The following is a 21,825-nucleotide window of genomic DNA, read 5'->3' on the forward strand; positions in this document are numbered from 1 at the left end:
TAGCATGGGATAAGAAGAATGAACCAAATATTTGTTGACCACAAGGGTGCACTGCTGTAATCATTAGGAAATATTTTGATTATCAAATATTTTGAATATTTTGACAATCAAATATTTTGAGTATCTTTCTTCTAAGAGTTTGGGAAGACTGCACCCACTTTGAAGTTAGATTTGGCCAAGTGATTTGTTTTTGCCAATAAAATATGTTAATTCAAGGCAAAAGAAAAAAGCAGAAAAGAAATACTATGAACTTCACATGCTTGATGGATGAAAAAAAGAAGTCTAAGTTGAGCACATAATGAGAGATGCAAACAAAGCATATGTTGACTACAGATCTCGGAAATTAGATCAAACACTTAATATTTCAAAATAATTGTACCATTGTTAACACATGTGTAGAACAAACTCATTCTGTATCTTATTGGTTGACATAACTAAAGTGCTGTGTAACTGTTATATAATTTACTAGACTATAAAATTATTTTATCATATTTTATTTAGAAACATTTTAAGGTTGCATTTGATACATTCAATATTAATAATCAAGTGAGAGTTGTAAAAGCCTGGAACAAGATACTAAATAAATAAATGTGGGCAGTGCAATGTTCTGGAAAGGACACCTAACTCAGTATCTAGAGACTTGCGTTAATTCTCTGTGTAGCTCTCTAGGCCTCAGATTCTTCTGGCTTTAAAGTGGCATAACCCTAAAATGTCTTTCTGTAACTGGATTTTCTGATTTGATTATATGTTGACAAAAGCTAATAGAGTCCCTAAGTTCTTTTAACCCTGGGATTCTAAAAAATCTGATTTGGTGAAAATTATCCTTATTCTTTTAGAGTAGAATATTTTGTTTCTACTTGACTTTAAATTCCTCAGAGCCTAGGATTAAATCTTGTTCATCTTTGTATATTCAACAACTGAGCACAATGACTATCACAGAGGAGGTGCTAAATAAGCATTTGTTGAATAAATAATATGATTACTTTTCTAAAAGTTAGTTATTCCTAAATTATTCATTTTCTGACATATCTAAGATTAATTTTCCAGTTTGAGGTTTAAGTGTATATATTTAGGTTAAGGATAATTGAAAATACTCCTAAATTTGAAGAATCTCTTAAGTAAAGGCTTTGTCTTAAAAAATAACAAGACTTCAACTAGTTTGTGGTCAAAGGAACTGTGGATACAAACTTAGCTAATAGCCTGCAAAACTTATCAATACAGTTCCAGGAAGCCTTATTTCAGTTTCAGTCAAAAATCCTTTCAAATAGTAAGTTGCAATGTCTAAAAAGTGAGGCAGAGGTGAGGTGTTCTGATGCAATAGTTGGAAAAGATCCCCCCCCCTTTAAAAAAAATCTTGATTAGTGTCCAGAGAAATTATGATCAGTATCTTTTCTTTATTTTGAGAAAGAAAATTACTAATCATTCTTTAAAATCAATATGAATTCAGTTTGCAGTATATGTTCATTGCTGAATCACGATGCAAATGTGTTCTTCTTTTTTTCTGTTCATCCTTTGCTGGACCGTCCATTGGACTAGAATTCCCTAGTATGTGATTTTTGTGAGTCTGTTCTTAATTTCCTTTCATAGAAATTGTATACATCCCATTTTTCCATTTTAGAACTTGGATCAACTTAGGCAGAAAATGTAAGACAAGCTGGAGACTCGAGAAAAGAGCATTTTGATGTTGTAGGTAGAGGAATAGTTAATAGTTGAAGTCATAATAAAAATATAAATACCATAAGTGCTTTAAAATATTTAAGAAATACAATGGGAGACAGAACTTTCATTAGGCATTGTTGCCAGTGTAGCAGAAACCAAAATGATGGTAGTGTAAAAAACAGTGGGTATAATATTCTTAAGATAAAATCTATGAGAAAAAAAATCAGACTTAATTAAGATTTTAAGACTATTTTTTCATTATTCAGGATATTTGCCTAATAATAAAATTATTGCCAACCTCATAAAAGTGGTGCAGCTCAACTACCAGGAGCTAAGAAAAGTGGAAGCAACGAGATAGGATAATTGATTACTTTCAATCAACTTATTTATCCAAAATTAATTTATTGCATATCTACCACATGCAAAACACCGTGCACTGTGGGGGAATATGAAGTACAGTATTAGTATGCTGTATAGAAGTTACTCTTCTCTTCTTCACAGAAGAGTGTTATCTTTGTCTGGGGACGGACAAAATGAGCAGGTGGCTTTAAGTGATTATGCCAGGGCTATTGTCTTTCAGTCGCTAAGTCGTATTTGACTCTTTGCGACCCCATGGACTGCCGCACACTAGGCTTCCCTGTCTTTCACTGTCTCCCGGAGTTTGCTCAGTCTCGTGGCCATTGAGTCAGTGCTGCCATCCAAACATCTCAGCCTCTGTCGTCCCCTTCTTCTCCTGCCATCAGTCATTCTCAGCATCAGGGTATTTTCCAACGAATCGGCTCTTTATATCAGGTGACCAAAGTATCGGAGCTTCAGCTTCAGCATCAGTCCTTCCAATGAATATTAAGGACTGATTTCCCTTAGGATTGACTGGTTTGATCTCCTTGCTGTTCAAAAGACTTTCAAGAGTCTTCTCCAGCACCACAGCTCAAAAGCATCTGTTCTTCAGTTCTTAGCCTTTTTTATGGTCCAACTCTCACATCAATACATGACTACTGGAAAAACCATAGCTTTAACTATACGGACCTTTGTTGGCAAAGTGATGTCTCTGCTTTTTAATACACTGTCTAGGTTTATCATAGCTTTTCTTCCAAAGAGCAAGTGTCTTTTAATTTCATGGCTGCAGTCACCATCTTCAGTGATTTTAGAGCCTAGGAAAATAAAATCTGCCACTGTTTCCATTTTTTCCCCATCCATTTGCCATGAAGTTATGGGACCAGATGCCATGATCTTAGTTTTTTTTAATGTTGACTTTTTATTTTTTTTATTTGAAGGATAATTGCCTTACAGAATTTTGTGGTTTTCTGTCATACATCAATAAGAACCTAGAGCCTATTATATAGAGTGAAATCAGAAATAGAAATAGAAATATCTTATGCTGATGCAGAGTCTTGAGAGTCCCTTGGACTGCAAGGAGATCCAACCAGTCCATCCTGAAGGAGATAAGTCCTGAGTGTTCATTAGAAGGACTGATGCTGAAGCTGAAACTCCAATACTTTGGCCACCTCATGAGAAGACTTGACTCATTGGAAAAGACGCTGATGCTGGGAGGGATTGGGGGAAAAAGGAGAAGGGGGTGACAGAGGATGAGATGGCTGGATGGCATCACCAACTCGATGGGCATGAGTTTGAGTAAACTCCGGGAGTTGGTGATGGACAGGGAGTCCTGCCGTGCTGCGATTCATGGGGTCGCAGAGTCGGCCACGACTGAGTGACTGAACTGAACTGAACTGATACTGATGCATATATATGGAATCTAAAAAATGGCATGGACAAATTTAATTTCAGGGCAGCAGTGGATAAACAGACATAGAGAACAAACTAATGGGCATGAAAGGAAGGGAGGAGGGGGAGATGTATGGAATGAGTAAAATGAATGTTGACTTTTAAGCCAGCTATTTCTTTCACCTCTCTCACCTTCAGTAAGGGGCTTTTTAGTTCTTCTTGGCCTTCTGCCATTAGGGTGGGATCATCTGCATATCACCAGCTAAAATAAAAGGTAATGAGAAGATGTAGGGCAAGACACAAAAGGTGAGTGAAACAAATATACTGCAAATTTATGTCATGTGGAGAGAAAAAGAACAATTATTTATTAAGTCCTTATTAGGTGAGGTCACTGTTAGCCACTGTGGAAGGAAAAAAAAAAAAAGAAGTAAAGAGAGATGAACAAAACATGATCCTTGTCCTTTAGGAACCCAGTCTAGGTGATGAGGCAAATCTGTGAGCAAGTTCAGGAAAGAGGAGTTTGAATTTTAGAGATCTCAAGAGAGAAATCAAGTAATGGTTAAAAGGTCAAGTACATTATCACAGAGGTAACCCTGGAACTGGGTTCTTAAAGAGAAGGAAAGTTGTGTCAAACAGAGGCTGGAAAACTGCGAGGAAGTAGAAGAAGGTGATGCCAAGTAGAAGGATTGCAGCCCAGGGGGTTCCAGGGTACAGTTAGTTCAGAGTATTGTGATCTACTTAGCAGATTGTGAGGAATTATATATGAAGATTGTGACCCAACACACAGAACAGTGCATTGGGCATAGTAAGTGCTCAGTTCAGTCAGTTCAGTCGCTCAGTCATGTCCAACTTTTTGTGACCCCGTGGACAGCAGCACGCCAGGCTTCCCTGTCCATCACCAACTTCTGGAGCGTATTCAAACTCATGTCCATTGAGTCAGTGAGAGTGCTCAATAAGTATTTATAGGTACTCAAGCATTGTCTGTATATTGAGTGAATTCTCTGATCTGTACCCTTAGAGGTACTATAGAAGGAGCGTATTGTTGGTATGATTGTTATTGTTTCAAATGTACAGGACTTTGAGGCACACATGACCTCCTTCCAACAACTAGGTATTTCTTCTTGGGTCAAGGCTTACATTGGTATGTCTTGTATAAATACCAATGCATCTTAAAAGCTACCATTTAATTAACAATTAAATTTGCACTAGTTAAGTACTTTACCTAGTTGGCAACACTATAAGGAAGATACTTTTATCCCCTCTGTTCAGCTGGGGGAAACTGAGGCACAGAGGTGCTAACGCTAGTTCATGTGCTTGATGGTTACAAATATGTTCTCCATTTCTTTACTAAGAAATTCAAGTAAAAGTCACAAGAGGGATTCTTTAATAGTTCTCTTGGAGTTTGTGTGTGTGTGCATGTGCATGTGTGTGTATTTATGTATGTTTAAGGTATGATGTCTTCAAAGACATCAAAGAATACATGATTCTTCATTTCTCTAAACTAGAACCAACCTTCCTTTATGATGGTAGCCAATGTTTCCAAATCCTGCATTATTGCTTGATGATATCACCTTCCCTATAGTGCTCTTGAGCTTTATAGTAAAACCTTATTAAGCTGCAGAAATTAAAATTATTTATCTATAGTTCTCTTAATAAATATTTTGACAGTGCCAATCACTTAATCAAATCTGAGGAATAATAAAAAGTAAATTAAATATTACCACTGTTTTTAAGAAACTTAGTCTCTGTTTAAGGAGATGAACACAAGGGGGATAAAGTATAAGTAAAAACAAATGGCTATGAGAGAAAAGAGGAACTGGCAGAAAATTCCAGCTAGAGTTAGGTAGTAATTCAGCAATTCAATAATACCACAAGGGAATGGAAGCATAGAGATTCAGCATACTTGAATTCTAGTCTTATTTTTGCCTCTAACTTAAAAACATCATTCAATCTTTACCAGCCTCTCCTCTTCATCTATGGAAGTGAAGGTTTGCACTAAATAAATGATCCCCAGTATTCCCTAGAGTTCCAACAGATTCTAACTTTGTAAGCCAAATGCATTTGAGATGCACAATGGAAGATGGGTACTATTTCAACATATAGAGGTGCAAAAGCCCATCCCAGATGAAGGCAGAGTGTGAACAAATCTGCAAATGAAGCAAAGGCCTGGGCAACATCCTGCGAATAAAGAACCTTCCTGCCTAGTGTGCCTGCCATGTCAGAGAGCAGCCAGCAATAGGACTGGAAAGGTAGCTTTGGAGAAGTTTACAGAAGCTTTTGAGTTCCATACAGAGGCATTTGGATTTTATTAAGGTTTTTTAAGTAGCCAAAATATACTGGCAATGATTAGAGAATCATTGAGAATAACTGAAAGTCAATCTGGAGCATAACAAGTGGAACAATTTAAGTAAATCAGAACTACACAGCCAGATAATCACTGGTCTTTATTGCATTTGAAAAGCTAAGAAAAAGTGGAAGGTACATGGAAGATTCCAAAAAATGGAAAAAGTAATCTAACCTTATGAAATTCTTTATCCTGAATGTTGAAAGAACCATGTTACAGAATAATAGAAAAGAAGCCATTTAGGATAAGCTTCCTAACAGAAAAGGTGAAAAAAAACTTAATAAGATAATTCAATCATTAAATCTTCAAGTTTAAACACATAAAAGCTTAAATAATTTCACACCCACATAGCCACACATATTTGGTCTTACCAACTCCTTCAGTTTGTGAAAATGTTTACCAGTTTGCAATTTCACCCATTTTTTACCACGCTAGCAATGTCACACTGATGATTCAGCTGACGGTAGTGACTATTAGTGACCTTAAGAACACAGCTGGGTTTCTATTTTTATTTCTGTAAAACCTTCTTTCTGCAGCTAGATGATGCTTTAAAGGGCCAAACTAAACTCGAGAGTCAAGGCAGCTTGTATTTTATGTTTACATATGTATTTTACACAACAAAACCAGATTTTAAAACACATATACACACTCCCACACACACAGAGACTATGTAATGACAATAAAGAAACCCATTTGCAAACCAAGGTGGAATAAACAACTGGACTTTGACCAAGTTCAAAGAACCATTTCAGGTTATACAGAATTACCTCTATTGGCAACAGACTTTAAAATGGAGCTACTTTAGATTCAGGTACATCACTGATGATTTGCTAAAAATAAAAATATCTAACATAGTTAGAAGATAATGATGAACAATACAGGCTGAAATATTTTTTTCAATGACTATGAAAGACAGAAAAACGAGGACAGAATTTATTTCTATTTGGGTGGCTACTTACTCTCTTTCACCCAAATGGAGAGTTTCATCTGTCTATTTGCAGGAAAAAAGACTGTATCTACAAATAGGCAGATTTCTGAATATAGATAATACAGAGACAAACATATATTTAAAATTACTAATGTAGGTTGATGCTGAGTAAACAGGATTGTATACTGTGGACTTTGGTAAAATCGCTATTTAGTAAGCAAAAACGGATTCAAGAACAGTGGGAACAGTGGTTTGCCAGCGAAATAGCTTAGTAGTTGCTAAGAACAAGCTGGCAGGGAAATTCCACGAGTCAGAAAAAAGAAAGGAATCGGGTGATTTCTCTAGCCATTCTGCTCATTGTTTACAACACAAAATGGAGATACTTTTTGTGAAAATAATTATTTTATATTTTCATGCTTGTGAAAGCTTGGTTTGTAAAAAAAAAAAAAAAAGTCAGAATTTCCAGAAGGTAGGCATTTGGTTTTTAACCAAGTGAAAAAGTAAAAAAAATTAAATGTTAGGTGGTGGTTTAGTTGCTAAGTTATATCCAACTCTTGGGACCCCTTGGACTGTAGCCCACCAGGCTCCTCTGTCCATGGGATTCTCCAGGCAAGAATATTGGAGTGGGTTGCCATTTTCTTCTGCAGGAGATCTACCTAGCTCAGGAATCAAACCCGGGTCTCCGGCATTGCTGGCAGATTCTCACCAATTGAGCTACAAGGGAAGTTCAGTTCCTACTCAGTCAGTCAGTCAGTTCAGTCGCTCAGTCGTGTCCGACTCTTTGCGACCCCATGAATCACAGCACGCCAGGCCTCCCTGTCCATCACCAATGCCCAGAGTTTACTCAAACTCATGTCCATCAAGTCAGTGATGCCATCCAGCCATCTCATCCTCAGTTGTCCCCTTCTCCTCCTGCCCCCAATCCCTCCCAGCATCAGGGTCTTTTCCAATGAGTCAACTCTTAGCAAGAGGTGGCCAAAGTATTGGAGTTTCAGCTTCAGCATCAGTCCTTCCAATGAATACACAGGACTGATCTCCTTTAGGATGGACTGGTTGGATCTCCTTGCAGTCCAAGGGACTCTCAAGAGTCTTCTCCAACACCACAGTTCAAAAGCATCAATTCTTCTGCGCTCAGCTTTCTTCACAGTCCAACTCTCACATCCATACATGATCACTGGAAAAACCATAGCCTTGACTAGAGGGAAGCTCAATTAGGATATGTATGTAAATACAGATTCTCTATAACTTTAGGTCTCTTATTTGAAAAAAGAAGTGCACCGATGTGCCCTTGTTAGCCTGATTCCTTCTAAAGAAAATAAAAAAGGCTGACTGACAGGAACTCAAAGTCAGTTATCCAAGTCTTTCTGTCCTCTAAGTATGAGTGGAGCTATAGCTATGGTGAAGTGAAAGTGAAAGTGTTAGTCATGTCTGATTCTTTACAACCCCATGCACTATAGCCCACCAGGCTTCTCTGTCCATGGAATTCTCCAGGCAAGAGTATTGGAGTGGGTAGCCACTCCCCTTTGCCAGGGGATCTTCCAGACCCAGGGATGGAACTGGGTCTCTTGTACTGCAGATGGATTCTTCACTGTCTGAGCCATCGGGGAAGCCCTAGCTGTGGTAAGAACTCACAAATTAAGCCTTACTCTGCAGGACTGAGAGCTGCTTGAAAAGTGCATTATGCTATGTTTATTTCTCTGTATTTCAGGAAACAGTGTATGGCACAAAAAAGGTGTGTTGAGTAAAAACATCTGAAAATCTCTACATTGGTAGCCCTACTGCATGACAGCTATGCTTCTCAAGCATTACTCAAGTCCAAGCCTAAGGAAGGAAGATTTTGGAGGGTCCCAGTATGGGAACATGCTGTAATGACACAAACAGAGCCCTCCCCCACACAGAAATAGCTGTTCCATAGGTGTGAGATAAGGCATGGTTCCTGATAAGACATGGTTTGTGCTGTGTCTTTAAAGCAATACATCCTCTGTTAGGGTGTGGGCTTAAGAGAGAAATATCTCAGAAAGGAATAATTAGATGATGTCGCTGATGCTGAGACTTGTCTGATTCATCCAGACACTGTAATCAAAAGTTGTACATCCGGTTGTAAAGCATATCTCAGTGCTCCTCTCATCCCCAAATCGCCACCCAGTATTTAGGCAGGTGTAAAAAATTTTGGTGTGATCTGAGCTTCTGATATGTTATCCCTGACACCTGCTGATGGTGTTAAGGGGTGGATATTGCTAAAGAAAGGATTAAACTATCTTTCAAGCAAGCTACTCCCACAGTATGAAACGGAGTTGCACTACATTTAGACTGAATCAGTGTTGCATAATTTCTCAGTAAACTAATATGCACTCTTTTGAATCACTCTCTATTATTTAAAATCTAATTTAGGTGTAAATCATTCACTTTCCATTAAAGTATAAGGTTTCAGTAAAATGCAATTTGAGGCCAGATTTTTCTTATGGAAGCAAAGTTAACGTAGCTAAATAACTCTACCTAAGATTGCAACAAGAATCTTAAAAATATGACTCAAAGTTAGTTTAGTTAAAGCTTCAGTAATTTAAGGAAATTGCCTAGGCAAGTAATTGGTATTATACCAAACTAAATATTTCACAGTTACATTTGCTTTTGCCTAAAAATAAAAACTGGAGCAATACAAGGGAAAACTGCCAAGACTGAAAATAATATGCAGCAGCTGTAAGTAATTGGGAGTGATAATCATAATTAGACAAGATGTAAGATATGTATTAAAGCCCAGATTGGATCTTCCTGTTGGCAACTGGGAGAAATCCCAAAGGCATGGACCCTCCACATAGCCCGCACACTCTGCTTCATGCCTCAAAGCCCTTCTGTCACCAAGCTCAGCATTAGATGAGCCATGAAACCACTCCCAAGGACATGTGCCACACTGTTACTCTTGAGAAAAGATAGAGAAAAAGAAGAAATGGAAAAAGGTCATACTCTCTGCCTTCAAGGAGCCTGCTAAGAGAAGAAACAGCCAATTATCTTGCAGTAATTGGCATCCAAGTCCTCTGAAAGAAGTAAAGATAATAAAGAAAATAAATATTTTTGTAAGATAAAATGGAGGACAACTTTGTAAAACCAGAGAAACATTGATTTAACCAAGTATAGGTGAGGAATGAAGAAAAACAGCCTTGTTCCATGGAAAACAACTCAAGCTAAAGAGAAAGCTCTATGGGGACAGGAGCCACTTCTGTTTTGTTCATTGATTCAGAGGATGTGTCACACATAGCACATGCTCAACTTGCTAAATGAATGAGCAAATTAATAGTGCTTAGATAATACTTGAGGGAGTGTTTAACCTGTGTTAGATATTGTACTGGATGTTTTAAGTGTATCAACACATTTAATCTTCACTTTTGAGATACTATCAATACCAATCCTTATTTGCTAACGAGGATGCTAAACTAAGCACAGCTAAGAAACATGCCCAAGTTACTCTAGTTAGAAAGAGGTGGAGCTAGACTTTGAACCAAAGTCCTCTGGATATACAGTCCATGTATTATGCACATTATATTTTAAAACTAGAATGTCTTTAGCTTTACTAAGAAAGTAGGAAGTCTTTTCTATTGTTTGTTTTAAATTTTGATTATTAAATGACACCAAAGTAGCATCCTTGATGTACCCCATTTCATTCCTTCTTTCTCTTCTTTTGCTTAAATAAAATGGCAAACTTGAAAGCATCAAACACATTGTTCAAGGGCTGTGTATTCTCATTCTCTCTCTTTATTTTAAAACTTCACCCTTTTTTCTTCTTCCTTTTCCTTCCCTTGTCTTTCTCTTATCTTTCTTGATTTAAATATCTTCTTTCCTTATTCTTCTCCTTGAAATCAAAGACAATTAAACAGTTATAGGAGAAAAACAGAAGAGTTTCTTCCTTCTACACTTTGCCTTAAAAGTAAGACATCATAGCAACAACTATTAAAATAGGGTATTTTATCAAAATTGTATTAAATTAGACAAATCATATTTTTAAGAATATTTCCCCATGTTCAATTCAATATACACCTTTTAAACACATTTGGTATAAGATAAAAATGCACACATGACAAGGAGGAATGTTCCATAATTTCATTATGCTTATAGTCCAAAAGAAGAGAAAGATACACATATCTTTATTATAAAAATAAATTATATATATGTAGAAATATATGTGTATCTTTCTTTTCTACAGGTCTAAAAGCATAATGAAATTATGGAACATTCCCCCTTGTTGTAAAGGGCTTCCCAGGTGGTGCTAGAGGTAAAGAACACATCTGCCATTGCAGCAGACATAAGAGAAGCGAGTTCGATCCCTGGGTCGGGAAGATTCCCATTAGAAGGGAATGGCAACCCACTCCAATATTCTTGCTTGGAGAATCCCATGGATGGAGGAGCCTGGTGGGCTCTAGTCCATAGGATTGCAAAGAGTCAGACACAACTGAAGTGACTGAGCACACACATAAGTAAAAATGGAAGTAGTTATGAAATCAGGTAGAAGATTAAAAATTGTTATTAGATTAGGTGGGCTTTATGGGGGAGGTTTAGTTTACATTTTTACAGAAGAATAGGACTTTGATAAGTGGCTAAGGAGAATAGGAAGTAAGGCCTTTTAGGCTTAAGGATATAGTATGTGCAAGTGACAGGGAAGACTGTTTAGAAAAATATCTCATGTGCCTGAAGCTAAGAGTGTATATGAGTCTGGATAAGTTGACTGGAACCAAATATCTAGACATCCCTGAATACTGAGCTATACAACTTTGGCTTTTCTCAACAGGCAATGGAAACCCATGAAGGTCTGGGACTAACGTTAGGTTCCTACTCTTGCTTATGCTGGTACAATCTACTGTCCACAGAACAGTCAAGGGTATATTTTAAAAATCTCAGCTAATCCCTCTGCATGTAACTGTGTTGTGGATTCTCATATCACTCAGAAGGAAAACAAACTCTCACTATAGCCCAACTACACCTGTGATCAGATGCCGTTCCCCTCCTAATGTTACTTAGGATGGGTAGCAGTATGATACTCAAAGGCGACTAAAAAGATGGCAGGAACATACAGCAGATCTGACCATCACAGAGCAAAGATGGATGTCTCTAAATTCAAGACCATATCTGGGGACCCAGGTTCACCTATACTCTGTCTTTTGCTGCAAGAGGATGATGCTACAAAGTTTGTTTGATACGTGATTTTCCCCTATCATCTACCTCATGATCTATCTCCCTTGTTGTTGTTCAGTTGTTCAATCCTGTCCGACTCTTTGCAACCCCGTGAACTACAGCTCGCCAGGCTTCCCTGTTCTTTACTGTCTCCTGGAGCTTGCTGAAACTCACATCCATTGAGTCCGTAATGCCATCCAACCATCTTGTCCTCTGTCGTCCCCTTCTCCTCCTGCCTTCAGTCTTTCCCAGCATCAGGGTCTTTTCCAGTGAATGGGCTCTTCGCATTGGATGGCCAAAGTATTGGCACTTCAGCTTCAGCATCAGTCCTTCCAGTGAATATTCAGGGTTGATCGCCTTAAGGATTGACTGATTTGATCTCCTTGCAGTCCAAGGGACTCTCAAGAGTCTTCTCCAACACCACAGTTCAAAAGCATCATTTCTTTGGCACTCAGCCTTCTTTATGGTCCAATTCTCACATCCGTACATGACTACTGGAAAGCCAGTAGCTTTGACTTTATGGACCTTTGCTGGCAAAGTGATGTTTCTGCTTTTTAAAATGCTGTCTAAGTCTGTCACAGCTTTTCTTCCAAGGAGCAAGTGTCGTTTAATTTCATGGCTGCAGTCACTGCAGTGACTTTGAAGCCAAAGAAAATAAAGTCTGTCACTGTTTCCATTGTTTTCCCATCTATTTGCCAGGTAGTGATGGGACCAGATGCCATGATCTTCGTTTTTTGAATGTTGAGCTGTAAGCCAGCTTTTTCCTGCCTAGAGAACCCCATGGACAGAGGAGCCTGGTGGGCTATAGTCCATGGGGTCACAAAGAGTTAAGCGGAATTGACTGAGCACACACACGTGCAAGGTATATGATAAAAAGAGCATATTTGGAGATATATGAAATTGAGCAATAAAAGAATCATATGTACGTGTACATGAGTAATCAGTCAAGTCCAACTCTACATGACCTCATGGATTAGAGCCCCCCACCCCCAGGCTCTTCTGTCCATGGGATTCTCCAGGCTAGAACATTGGAATGGGTTGTCATTTACTACTCCAGGGGATCTTCCTGACTCAGGAATCAAATCTGCATCTCCTGTGTTTCCTGCATTGGCAGGCATATATTTAGCACTGTGCCACCTTACCCACATTATTATATGTTGTGTTTCCAGTACTTAATACAGTCCTTAGTACCTAGTTCAATAAATACTTGCTGAATGAATGAAAGTATATGGTAAATCCTCTAACTTACAGACAAGTGGCTTGCTTGCTTCACAAAAAAAGATTTTATTTTGTAGGAGAGACATATATTCCTTTTGAAAATGAAAGTGAAAAATCACTCAATTGTGTCTGACTCTTTGTGACCCATGGAATTCTCCAGGCCAGAATACTGGAGAGGTTAGCCTTTCCCTTCTCCAGGGGATCTTCCCAACCCAGGGATCGAATCCAGGTCTCCCACATTGCAGGTGGATTCTTTACCAGCTGAGCCACAAGGGAAGTCCAAGAATACTGGAGTGGGTAGCCTACCCCTTCTCTAGTGGATTTTCCCAACCCAGGAATTGAACCAGGGTCTCCTCCATTGCAAGCAGATTCTTTACCAACTGAGCTATCAGGGAAGACTCTAACCTACCTATTTATTTATTTAATTGAATTGTTCATTCAATAGATATTTCTTGAGTACCCACTATGTACCAGAACTTACCAGACTTTGTATCTGGAAATAGTAAGATAAACAAAACATGCCCTAGGAGAGTTTATAGTCTGGTGAAAGAAATAGATATGCATACAAATATCTGTAATGCAATATCATAGTTTTATGAAAAGGAATATGTATTGTGACCTCATAACACAATAGGGTAATCTGTTCAGCTTGTTGAAAAAGGAGAGGGGATTCAGGAAAGATTGCCCCAAAATGCATTTTAAGGGTTGAATAAGGAGTTTTGAGAGTTCTTTTTATTCTACTCAATTAATGTACTATTTAATTTGTCATGATAATAAAAATATTATCTTTGCTTTGTGTGCTTGGCTTTTAAGATCTGTTTCTTATTTATGATATGATTTTATGTGCTTTGCTAATTATTAGTCCTTTATTATTATACTGGTTTTATTGCACTCAAGATTCCTAAAAAACAGCAACAATAACTATGAAATAGATGTCACTGAGAAGGTAACAGGCCAATTAAATATTTATTTATGTTTTAAAAAATACAACGTCATTCTAAGTTCTGAATAAGAAAAAATAATTTAAGTAGTTTCATGGTTTTAAATTAGACTTCTTACATATCAAAACTTGAAAAGCTATCTGTTCAACAATAGACTTATTTTCTTCATCATCTTCTCATTGTTTAAAACTCATTTGTGATGCAAAGAGAAACATAAATAGTTGATTTTGCTACATGTTTACTAAAGTGTAGTAGTTTTAGCCCTTGAATCTCACTTACATGGAAACAATTGTATTTTTAAGAAAACTCCCCACTGGCAGGGGTCAAGGCATCTTCTATCTCCTCTAATTTCTTAGAGTTATAAACAACACAATTTATTCTTCTTGTAACATGAAAATATAGGCATTGGTGAAAGTTCCATTAAAAACTAGCTGCTGGCAATTCAAACTCAGTGTGACTAAAAGAGCTTCCAGATTTGAATTTTTGAATTTGGGGGTGAAACAATATTCTTTCATTACATTATTCATTTCCTACTAGAAAACAGTACTTGAAATCCAGGTTTCTTTAAGAAGAGGTAGTTAAAAATACATTGGTGGAGTTGTTTTATTATTACTATTATTTTTCTTACGGTAAATGAGAATCAGTCTCAAGCATAGCTGAACATGCCTGAGACATTCAGTTTCTGGAACACAACATAATTCACATTCAAAGAGGCAACTGTCCTCTTGTAAAACAAAGTGGAATCCATTTAGTAGACTCCCACAGTATCCCAAGCTTGGTGAATCACTAGGTGCAATCTCTCAGTGAAAATTCAACATAACTGTTAGCCAGGTACCCACAGGAGTTTCTGTGTATAAGATTGTGATCTTTCCAATATATAAATATAGTCATACAATGCAACAGCTCCAAATTCTTCAAGCTCTCCTTCGGTATAAAAAGCTAAACATTTTTTTTCAATCCAGTCAAGTTCATTCTATCTGCCTAGAGTTCCGTTTCAATTTTCTCCACTCCAGGCCTCAAACTTCACAGTCCAGCAACACTAATCTACTTTTAGAGACTAGAATACATGCCGTGATCTTGCCTTTCCTCATGCCTTTGAAAATATTGTTTTCTCTACTCAGATGATGGTTCCCTTTGGTAAAACTATCTGTTAAATCATCTTCCCCTTGCCCAGGCAATTTTAAATACACAGTTTTCTGTGTCACTGCAGTTTGCCCATGCAGTTCTAATATTCCTAAGATTGTATTATAATTGTTTGATATCTTTCCTCACCAAAAAAAAAAAAGGTCTTGGAAGAGAAAATCTCTTTGTTTTTTCAGCATTTAGTATAGCATCTGGGCAATAAAAAAGACCCACAAATATGTGTGTGTGTGTATTTATATATATATATATATATACTATATGTTATATTAATATAATTTTATAATTATATATAATAATTATAATTATAATATTATATGTGTGTGTGTGTGTGTGTGTGTGTACCTATCCCTGGTATCTCAGTCAGTAAACAATCTGCGTGCAGTGCAGGAGACCCAGGTTCAATCTCTGGGTTGGGAAAATCCCCTGGAGAAGGAAATGACAATCCACTCTAGTATTCTTGCCTGGAAAACCCTAGGAACAGAGAAGCCTGGCAGGTACAGTCCATGGGCTTGCTAGAGTTGGACATGACTTAGTGACTAAACCAAACCATATATATATATATATAAAATATCACTTAGATGTGGAATCCAATAAAGCAAGCAGAACTTGTAAAAGCACAGAGTAAACTAGTGTTACCAGAGTCTGGAAGCTGGGGAAATTGCAGAGATTGTTGTATAAGGGTATAAACTTACAATCAGTAGACAAATAAGTTCTGTAGATCTAATGTACAACATAGTGACTGTAGACAATAATACTGTGCTATAACCTTCAAAGTTGCTAAGAGGCTAGATCTAAATTGTTCCCACAAAATGATCATTTTTTTTTTTGTTTAACAGTATTCTTAATTTTTATGATAGTACTTTAAAAAGATTTTGTTTACTTATTTATTTTTGGCTTCAGGGGTCTTAGTTGCTGTGCATAGGCTTCCTCTAGTTGGGTGAACGGGGGCTCCTTTCCTGTTGCATTGAGTGGGCTTCTCATTGCGGTGGCTCCTTTTGCTGTGGAGCGCAGGCTCTAGGACTCCTGGGCTTCACGAGTTGCGGCTCAAGGGCTCCAGAGAACGGAGTCAGTAGCTGTGGCTCATGGGCTTAGCTATCCTGTGGCATGTGGGATCTTCCTGGACCAGGGATCAAATCCATGTTTCCTGCACTGGAAGGTGGATTCTTAACCACTAGACCACCAGAGAAGTCCCAAAAATGATTATTATGTGACATGATAGAAGTGTCAGCTACCGCTATGGTGGTGATCATTTGCAATATACAAGTGTATCAAATCCACACTGTTGTACACCTTAGACTTACACACTGTTATAGTTCAACTATATCTCAATAAAAACAAAGTTAAAATGTATACATAAATGAATATTGTCCACTATGAGAAGTAGTTACAATGCATAGAGGAGAAATCACGTTAGCTGATTTTGCTGAGTACTTACGTCCAGTCTAATGCAATGTGCTGCATGTGTTTCATCTCAAATTCTCGCTGCAGTCCTGCCAGGTGGATTATATTATTTCTATTTTGTTCTTGTTCTTTTGTTCTGATCTTGAAGATCAGAGAGGTCAGTCGAATAGGCCACACATTGTCATACCGCAGAACCAGATGTGAATCTAAAATCCGACTCCAGTGCTAGTTTTTTCCCCAGAACACCCAGCTGCTCTTTGATTATTGTTAAGATCTTGAAAGACACAAATGAGATTTTGATTTATTCTTCTCCGTTTCTTTCCAGCTCCAAGTACAGCCCAGTATGGAATTACCGGGAGCGCTGACGTTCTTTTCTCCTGCTGGCACCTTGTGTTGACACTGTCCTCTTTCACCAGCTTATTCCACCTGAAGAATGCCATTCTACAATAAATATAAAGACCCATAAAAGGCTTTTAAGGATTCTCTGAAAGTGCTGATGGCTGGATCCAATCTGGTACAGTTTGTTAAAAGCAGCGTGGGATATAATCAGCAGTGCTTACACGGGGATGATCGCCTTCTGTAGAATTGCTCATTATGTAAATACTTTAATTCTACTCTTTTTTTGATTAGCTACATTACCTTGTGAAGCAGTACACATTGTCCTTTTTTTAAGACGTGAAAGCTCTGAAATTACTTTTAGAGGATATTAATTGTGATTTCATGTTTGTAATCTACAACTTTTCAAAAGCATTCAGTCATGGTCTGCTAGGTTGCAGGCTGTAGTTTACAAAAAAACGAATATTGCAGTGAATATGTGATTCTTTAAGGCTGCAATACAAGCATTCATTTCCCTGTTTCAATAAGAGTCAACCCACATTTACAAAGATGCGTTTTTTTTTTCTTTTTTTGATAAAAAAGCAAATAATATTGCCTTCAGATCATTTCTTCAAAATATAACATATCTAGATTTTTCTGCTCGCATGATATTCAGGTTTCAGGAATGATCCTTGTAATATAAATGGCTGTGCAGCTCTGCTTCTCTTTCCTGTAAGTTCAGCATGGGTGTGCCTTCATAAAATAATTTTCTCTTCGTCTCCAACTAATAAAATGTTTTTGCCAAATTCTACAGCTTGAAAGCAAAAATAAACCACACCATGATAAAGTTAATACTAACTATATCCTGTCTCTAAAGAACAAAGGAGCTATCAAACTGTAAAAATCTCTTCCTTCATTACCAATAGGTTTTGAGAATTTTGCCCCACGATAGCTCAGCTTTGTGATGAAAACAATTTAACAAATATAGTACAGGTAAATTCACCGTATGATTTCTTTAGTTGTAGCTAAATGTTAGATCCACTTTGGGAAATAATTCTCTTTAAAATGATAGCACAGTCCATCCAAAATTGTCTGGCAATACAGCATCTTTTCCTTTCACTATTATAGGCTAAAATTTTTAAGGTGGTTTGTCAGAAAGGACACAAAGTCCAATTACCTAACATTAAATGAGATGGTAAGCATTCAAAATTAATTTGGTTCTGTGGCAAATAAGTTGGTATGCTAGATATAGTGTTCCTGTGGACAGGAGCATTTTGCATATTTTCCAGCTGAAAACATTACTCAGTTGATAGTTTGGCATACATGTTGTACAAAAATGCTCCAAAATATATTATAACAAATATTCGATCCTAGTATGCAGCAGATCAATCCCTGAAATAACTAATTCTGTGGTTAAATCTTTCTCTATAGCCATATCTGCTTAAACAAGCAAAGCTAAAATGAAAAAAAAATTATCATGCTTTATTTTTTACATGATATATGTAAGATGTGTTCAAATGAAGACAAGCCATCAGTGATGAAGAATATCTTAAATTAATTGCTAAATTATCATGGATATTAAATTATTTCTATCACAAAGAGTGAAAACTACATTTTTGAAGGAAAATGCTGTTATTCTACAAGTATTATATTACAAGAATAGTTTGATGGTTTTACTCTTCACTAAAGACAGACCATAGCCTTGAAAGCCATTTGCAAGTTCGATAAAGTTACCAATTTTAGTATCCCTAGAGAAATTTTTGCAAATAGTTCCCTTTTGCAAGTTATAACAACACCTGCTAATATAGTTAGAAAGAAGATATTTCACAGAGGTTGTATACATTTAAGATAGCTAATGTAGATAAGTAAAATGTAAGTAAAATTTTGTCCCAAAGTACACCATAAATCTATTTTAATTAGAAATGTGAATCCTAAATGAGGAGGCATATATATACAACAAAATGACAATTATATGGCCTAATGCTATTAAATTTACTGTAATAATTTATTATGTTATTTTGACTAATACACTAAGAAAGGTTTTTACAAAAACCACATATGACATTTTAACTTTGATTATTATTGATTTGCTTTTCAAAATCTTTTTGTGGAACTGGTGAGTAAACTACAAAATATTTTTTGTGTGTATTGCAGCTTTAAAGTGGCACACTCCATAATAATCTACTTACTAGAAATAGTGGTGCTACCACAGAAGTGTTAACCATCAGTACCATTGTTTGGGAGAAAGAAACAGATCAAGAATGCATATTATACAGTGATCGCTTTCCTAGAGTAAAAATACCTCCTCTTTGTAAGGTTTGTAGGGTAAATGTGAGGTAAATTGAGGTATAAACTATGGATGAACCAAATAATTAGTTCAAAGTGTTGTCATGATTCCGAATTTGTGGAGTCTGGTGTTTTTCCCATAGAATGTGACAGAAGTACAGTCATAGCTCTGTAGCTATATGTATTTGCCTTTATGTTAGAAGAGACTTTCTTGAGTGACATTTTTAAATAGAGGAGGTATTCACTATGTTTTTCTGTATCAAGCAGCATTCCTAGTTGTTAGGCCCCTGGACAGAGTGAAATCATGAGTATTTATGAGTTCAATATTGTTCAAATAAGGCTACAGTATTTGCTTTTTTGTGTGAATGTATTGCATATAATGTTCAAGTAGATGATTTTACATTTATGGACATTTGAAATGTCTGATTACTCCATTTTATCAGTCCTGATTGTACAAGATTGTTGCAATTTCAAAATAGCAGTTTTATGAAACTGATTTATCTTTTGATCTGTAAGAATTTTTCTAGCTATTCATTTCAGCATTATATTTCTACAGGTTCGATTTGTGGGACTCTTTTTGTTGCCCCTGAATTTTTTTCAAAGAAAGAAAAAAGAAAAAGAGCAGTTGAGAAAGTAGAGTAGAAAGAAAGAAAAAAGACTGAAAGGGGAAAAAAGTAAAGGGAAAAGAAAAAAAGCAAGAAAGGAAAAGAAGGAAGGAGGGAAGAAGAAAGGAGAGGATGGGAGGGAGGGAAGAGCCAGAATATTAGGGTAGTCGACTTAATTCACTTGCATTCTTTTAACTGCAACTGGTGTAATTATGTTTTATTTACAATGATCCCATTTGAAACATAAGTCCTGTTACACCATTGAGTTACTATTATGCAGCAATTATATAATGAAAAGTACTGCCCAAACTACAGTATTGTGTTATGGCGGGGACACACAAGATTTGAGAGAGAGAGAGAATATCAAACTTAAAGCCACTGTTGGGGAGTTCAAACTTAGCTGAAAAATTAATGCTTCATCATAACATTTAAGCTATATCTAGAAAGTAGACTGGAGAACTGAGAAAATTACCAGATAATTCAGGACAAGATATATATAAATACCCCAGTGTGTGAACTCAGAAAACTCTGAGAAATTTATCAAAGCCAATTATCTATATTGATTAAATTTACTGAATAACTGTTAATTTATCCATTGTGCTTAGCTTTGTGACACAGCCGAAAGTTATCTATTTAATCTTTTCAATAAAAATTGTTTTTTGAAATTCAGAAATGATTTAAAAAGAGGTCAGGTTTTTAACTATTTATTGAAGTATGTGGATGTACAGTATTTCAATAGATATGAATATGAATAAATGGTATGCCTTAAGATCCTTTGAATATGTATTTACTTTAAAGACTGGAACAAGCTCTTCCTGTCTTTTAGTAAAACATCCATATTTCATAATCTGATGTAAAATATGTTGTACTGTTTCCAATAGGTGAATATAAAGTCAGTTTATCAATTAAAATATGTACTTGACTCATTTGAAAATTCTACTAATTTGAGGGAAAAGGGAAGAAATAGTAAACATATTTCTGCTATTCCCTTCTTCATTTTCTGTTGCTTCCACTGTACCATAGTCACATCTTTCAGATACTCCAAAGCAACACAAGATGAAAATGTTAGATGCTACAATTTAAAAATGATCCACTTTGTAGCCTTTCCCTCTGTTACTGATTCCCCAAAGGTCTAACAAGCTGAACTACATCTAGCCTGAAGAAGAAATTTTCTGGTAAGATTTTATTATCAATTATTTAGAACTTTAACCTCCTAAAATGCATCACGGTAAGCAACAGAGACTGATGATGAAATCTTGTTGGTTTTACAAACTAAACATCTGAAAATGGAAATGCCTATAGAAGTTAGGCAGAGAGTACAATTTCATGAGATCGCTGGGTGTAAAACAAGGAGTATATATTCCATTTCAAGGCATTCAGATATGATTTCAGTAAAAATACCTTGCTTTCCAAACAAAATGTGATTTGACTGAAAGCCCATAGTTTGTAACAGCTGTAACATTTGTGTAAAACGAGGGCCACTCCAAATGAATGATTTAATCTCTCTTTTCCAAATCTGTCCATTTATACTCATCTTCCAAATAAAAGGGAACAATGTGGTCGATAAAATAACAAACTGTGAAAATGATTTACACTTGATGATTAAGCTATTTTGAAGTATGGGTGTCATTGCCATTCTGGGAAAACCATATCTACCAAATCTCTTTCCCTTTTCAAAACCAAAAACATGCACAAATAAACATCTTATTTTCCCTCTGGCTCATTATTTCTCCCTTTGTAATTTCTATTCTGCAAATAATCAAATGGAAACATAAGTATTAAGTCTCAGACTCTAAAAGCTAGCATGTGAAGCAGAACTATTTTTTTCTCTGAATATCAGAGGTCAAAACACAGATACTTCAAAATGACATCCAGCTACTTGGAAGATAATTACTTACTTTTGCCTGGCAGGCAGAAATTTAAAAATTTTAAGAGAAAAATCCAAGAATAATTCATTCAAGACAATGTAATTTGATTCAAGCACCAGAGTGTCAGTGTACTCACCCTGAACTTCCCAAGAAGCATACACCTTCATACTCATATGCACTTTTTCCTAATAATCCCAGATTTATGGAAAAATTTTAGAAATTGACATGTATA

The 21,825-nt window shown here is 36.4% G+C and overlaps 1 protein-coding gene across 1 annotated transcript in view; it reads left to right on the forward strand.

Annotated features, from left to right (window-relative positions):
- The window catches only part of NEGR1 (neuronal growth regulator 1), a 961,111-nt gene extending 940,460 nt beyond the window's left edge, over positions 1 to 20,651 (forward strand). Inside the window, exon 7 of the mRNA XM_043460968.1 lies at positions 16,845 to 20,651. Within this exon, the coding sequence (XP_043316903.1) occupies positions 16,845 to 16,969 (125 nt within the window). The 3' untranslated portion in view covers positions 16,970 to 20,651. The remainder of the gene's footprint in view (positions 1 to 16,844) is intronic.
- The last annotated feature ends 1,174 nt before the right edge of the window (positions 20,652 to 21,825 follow it).

The sequence above is a fragment of the Cervus canadensis genome, chromosome 2 (assembly GCF_019320065.1).
Source record: "Cervus canadensis isolate Bull #8, Minnesota chromosome 2, ASM1932006v1, whole genome shotgun sequence".
Taxonomy (NCBI): domain Eukaryota; kingdom Metazoa; phylum Chordata; class Mammalia; order Artiodactyla; family Cervidae; genus Cervus; species Cervus canadensis.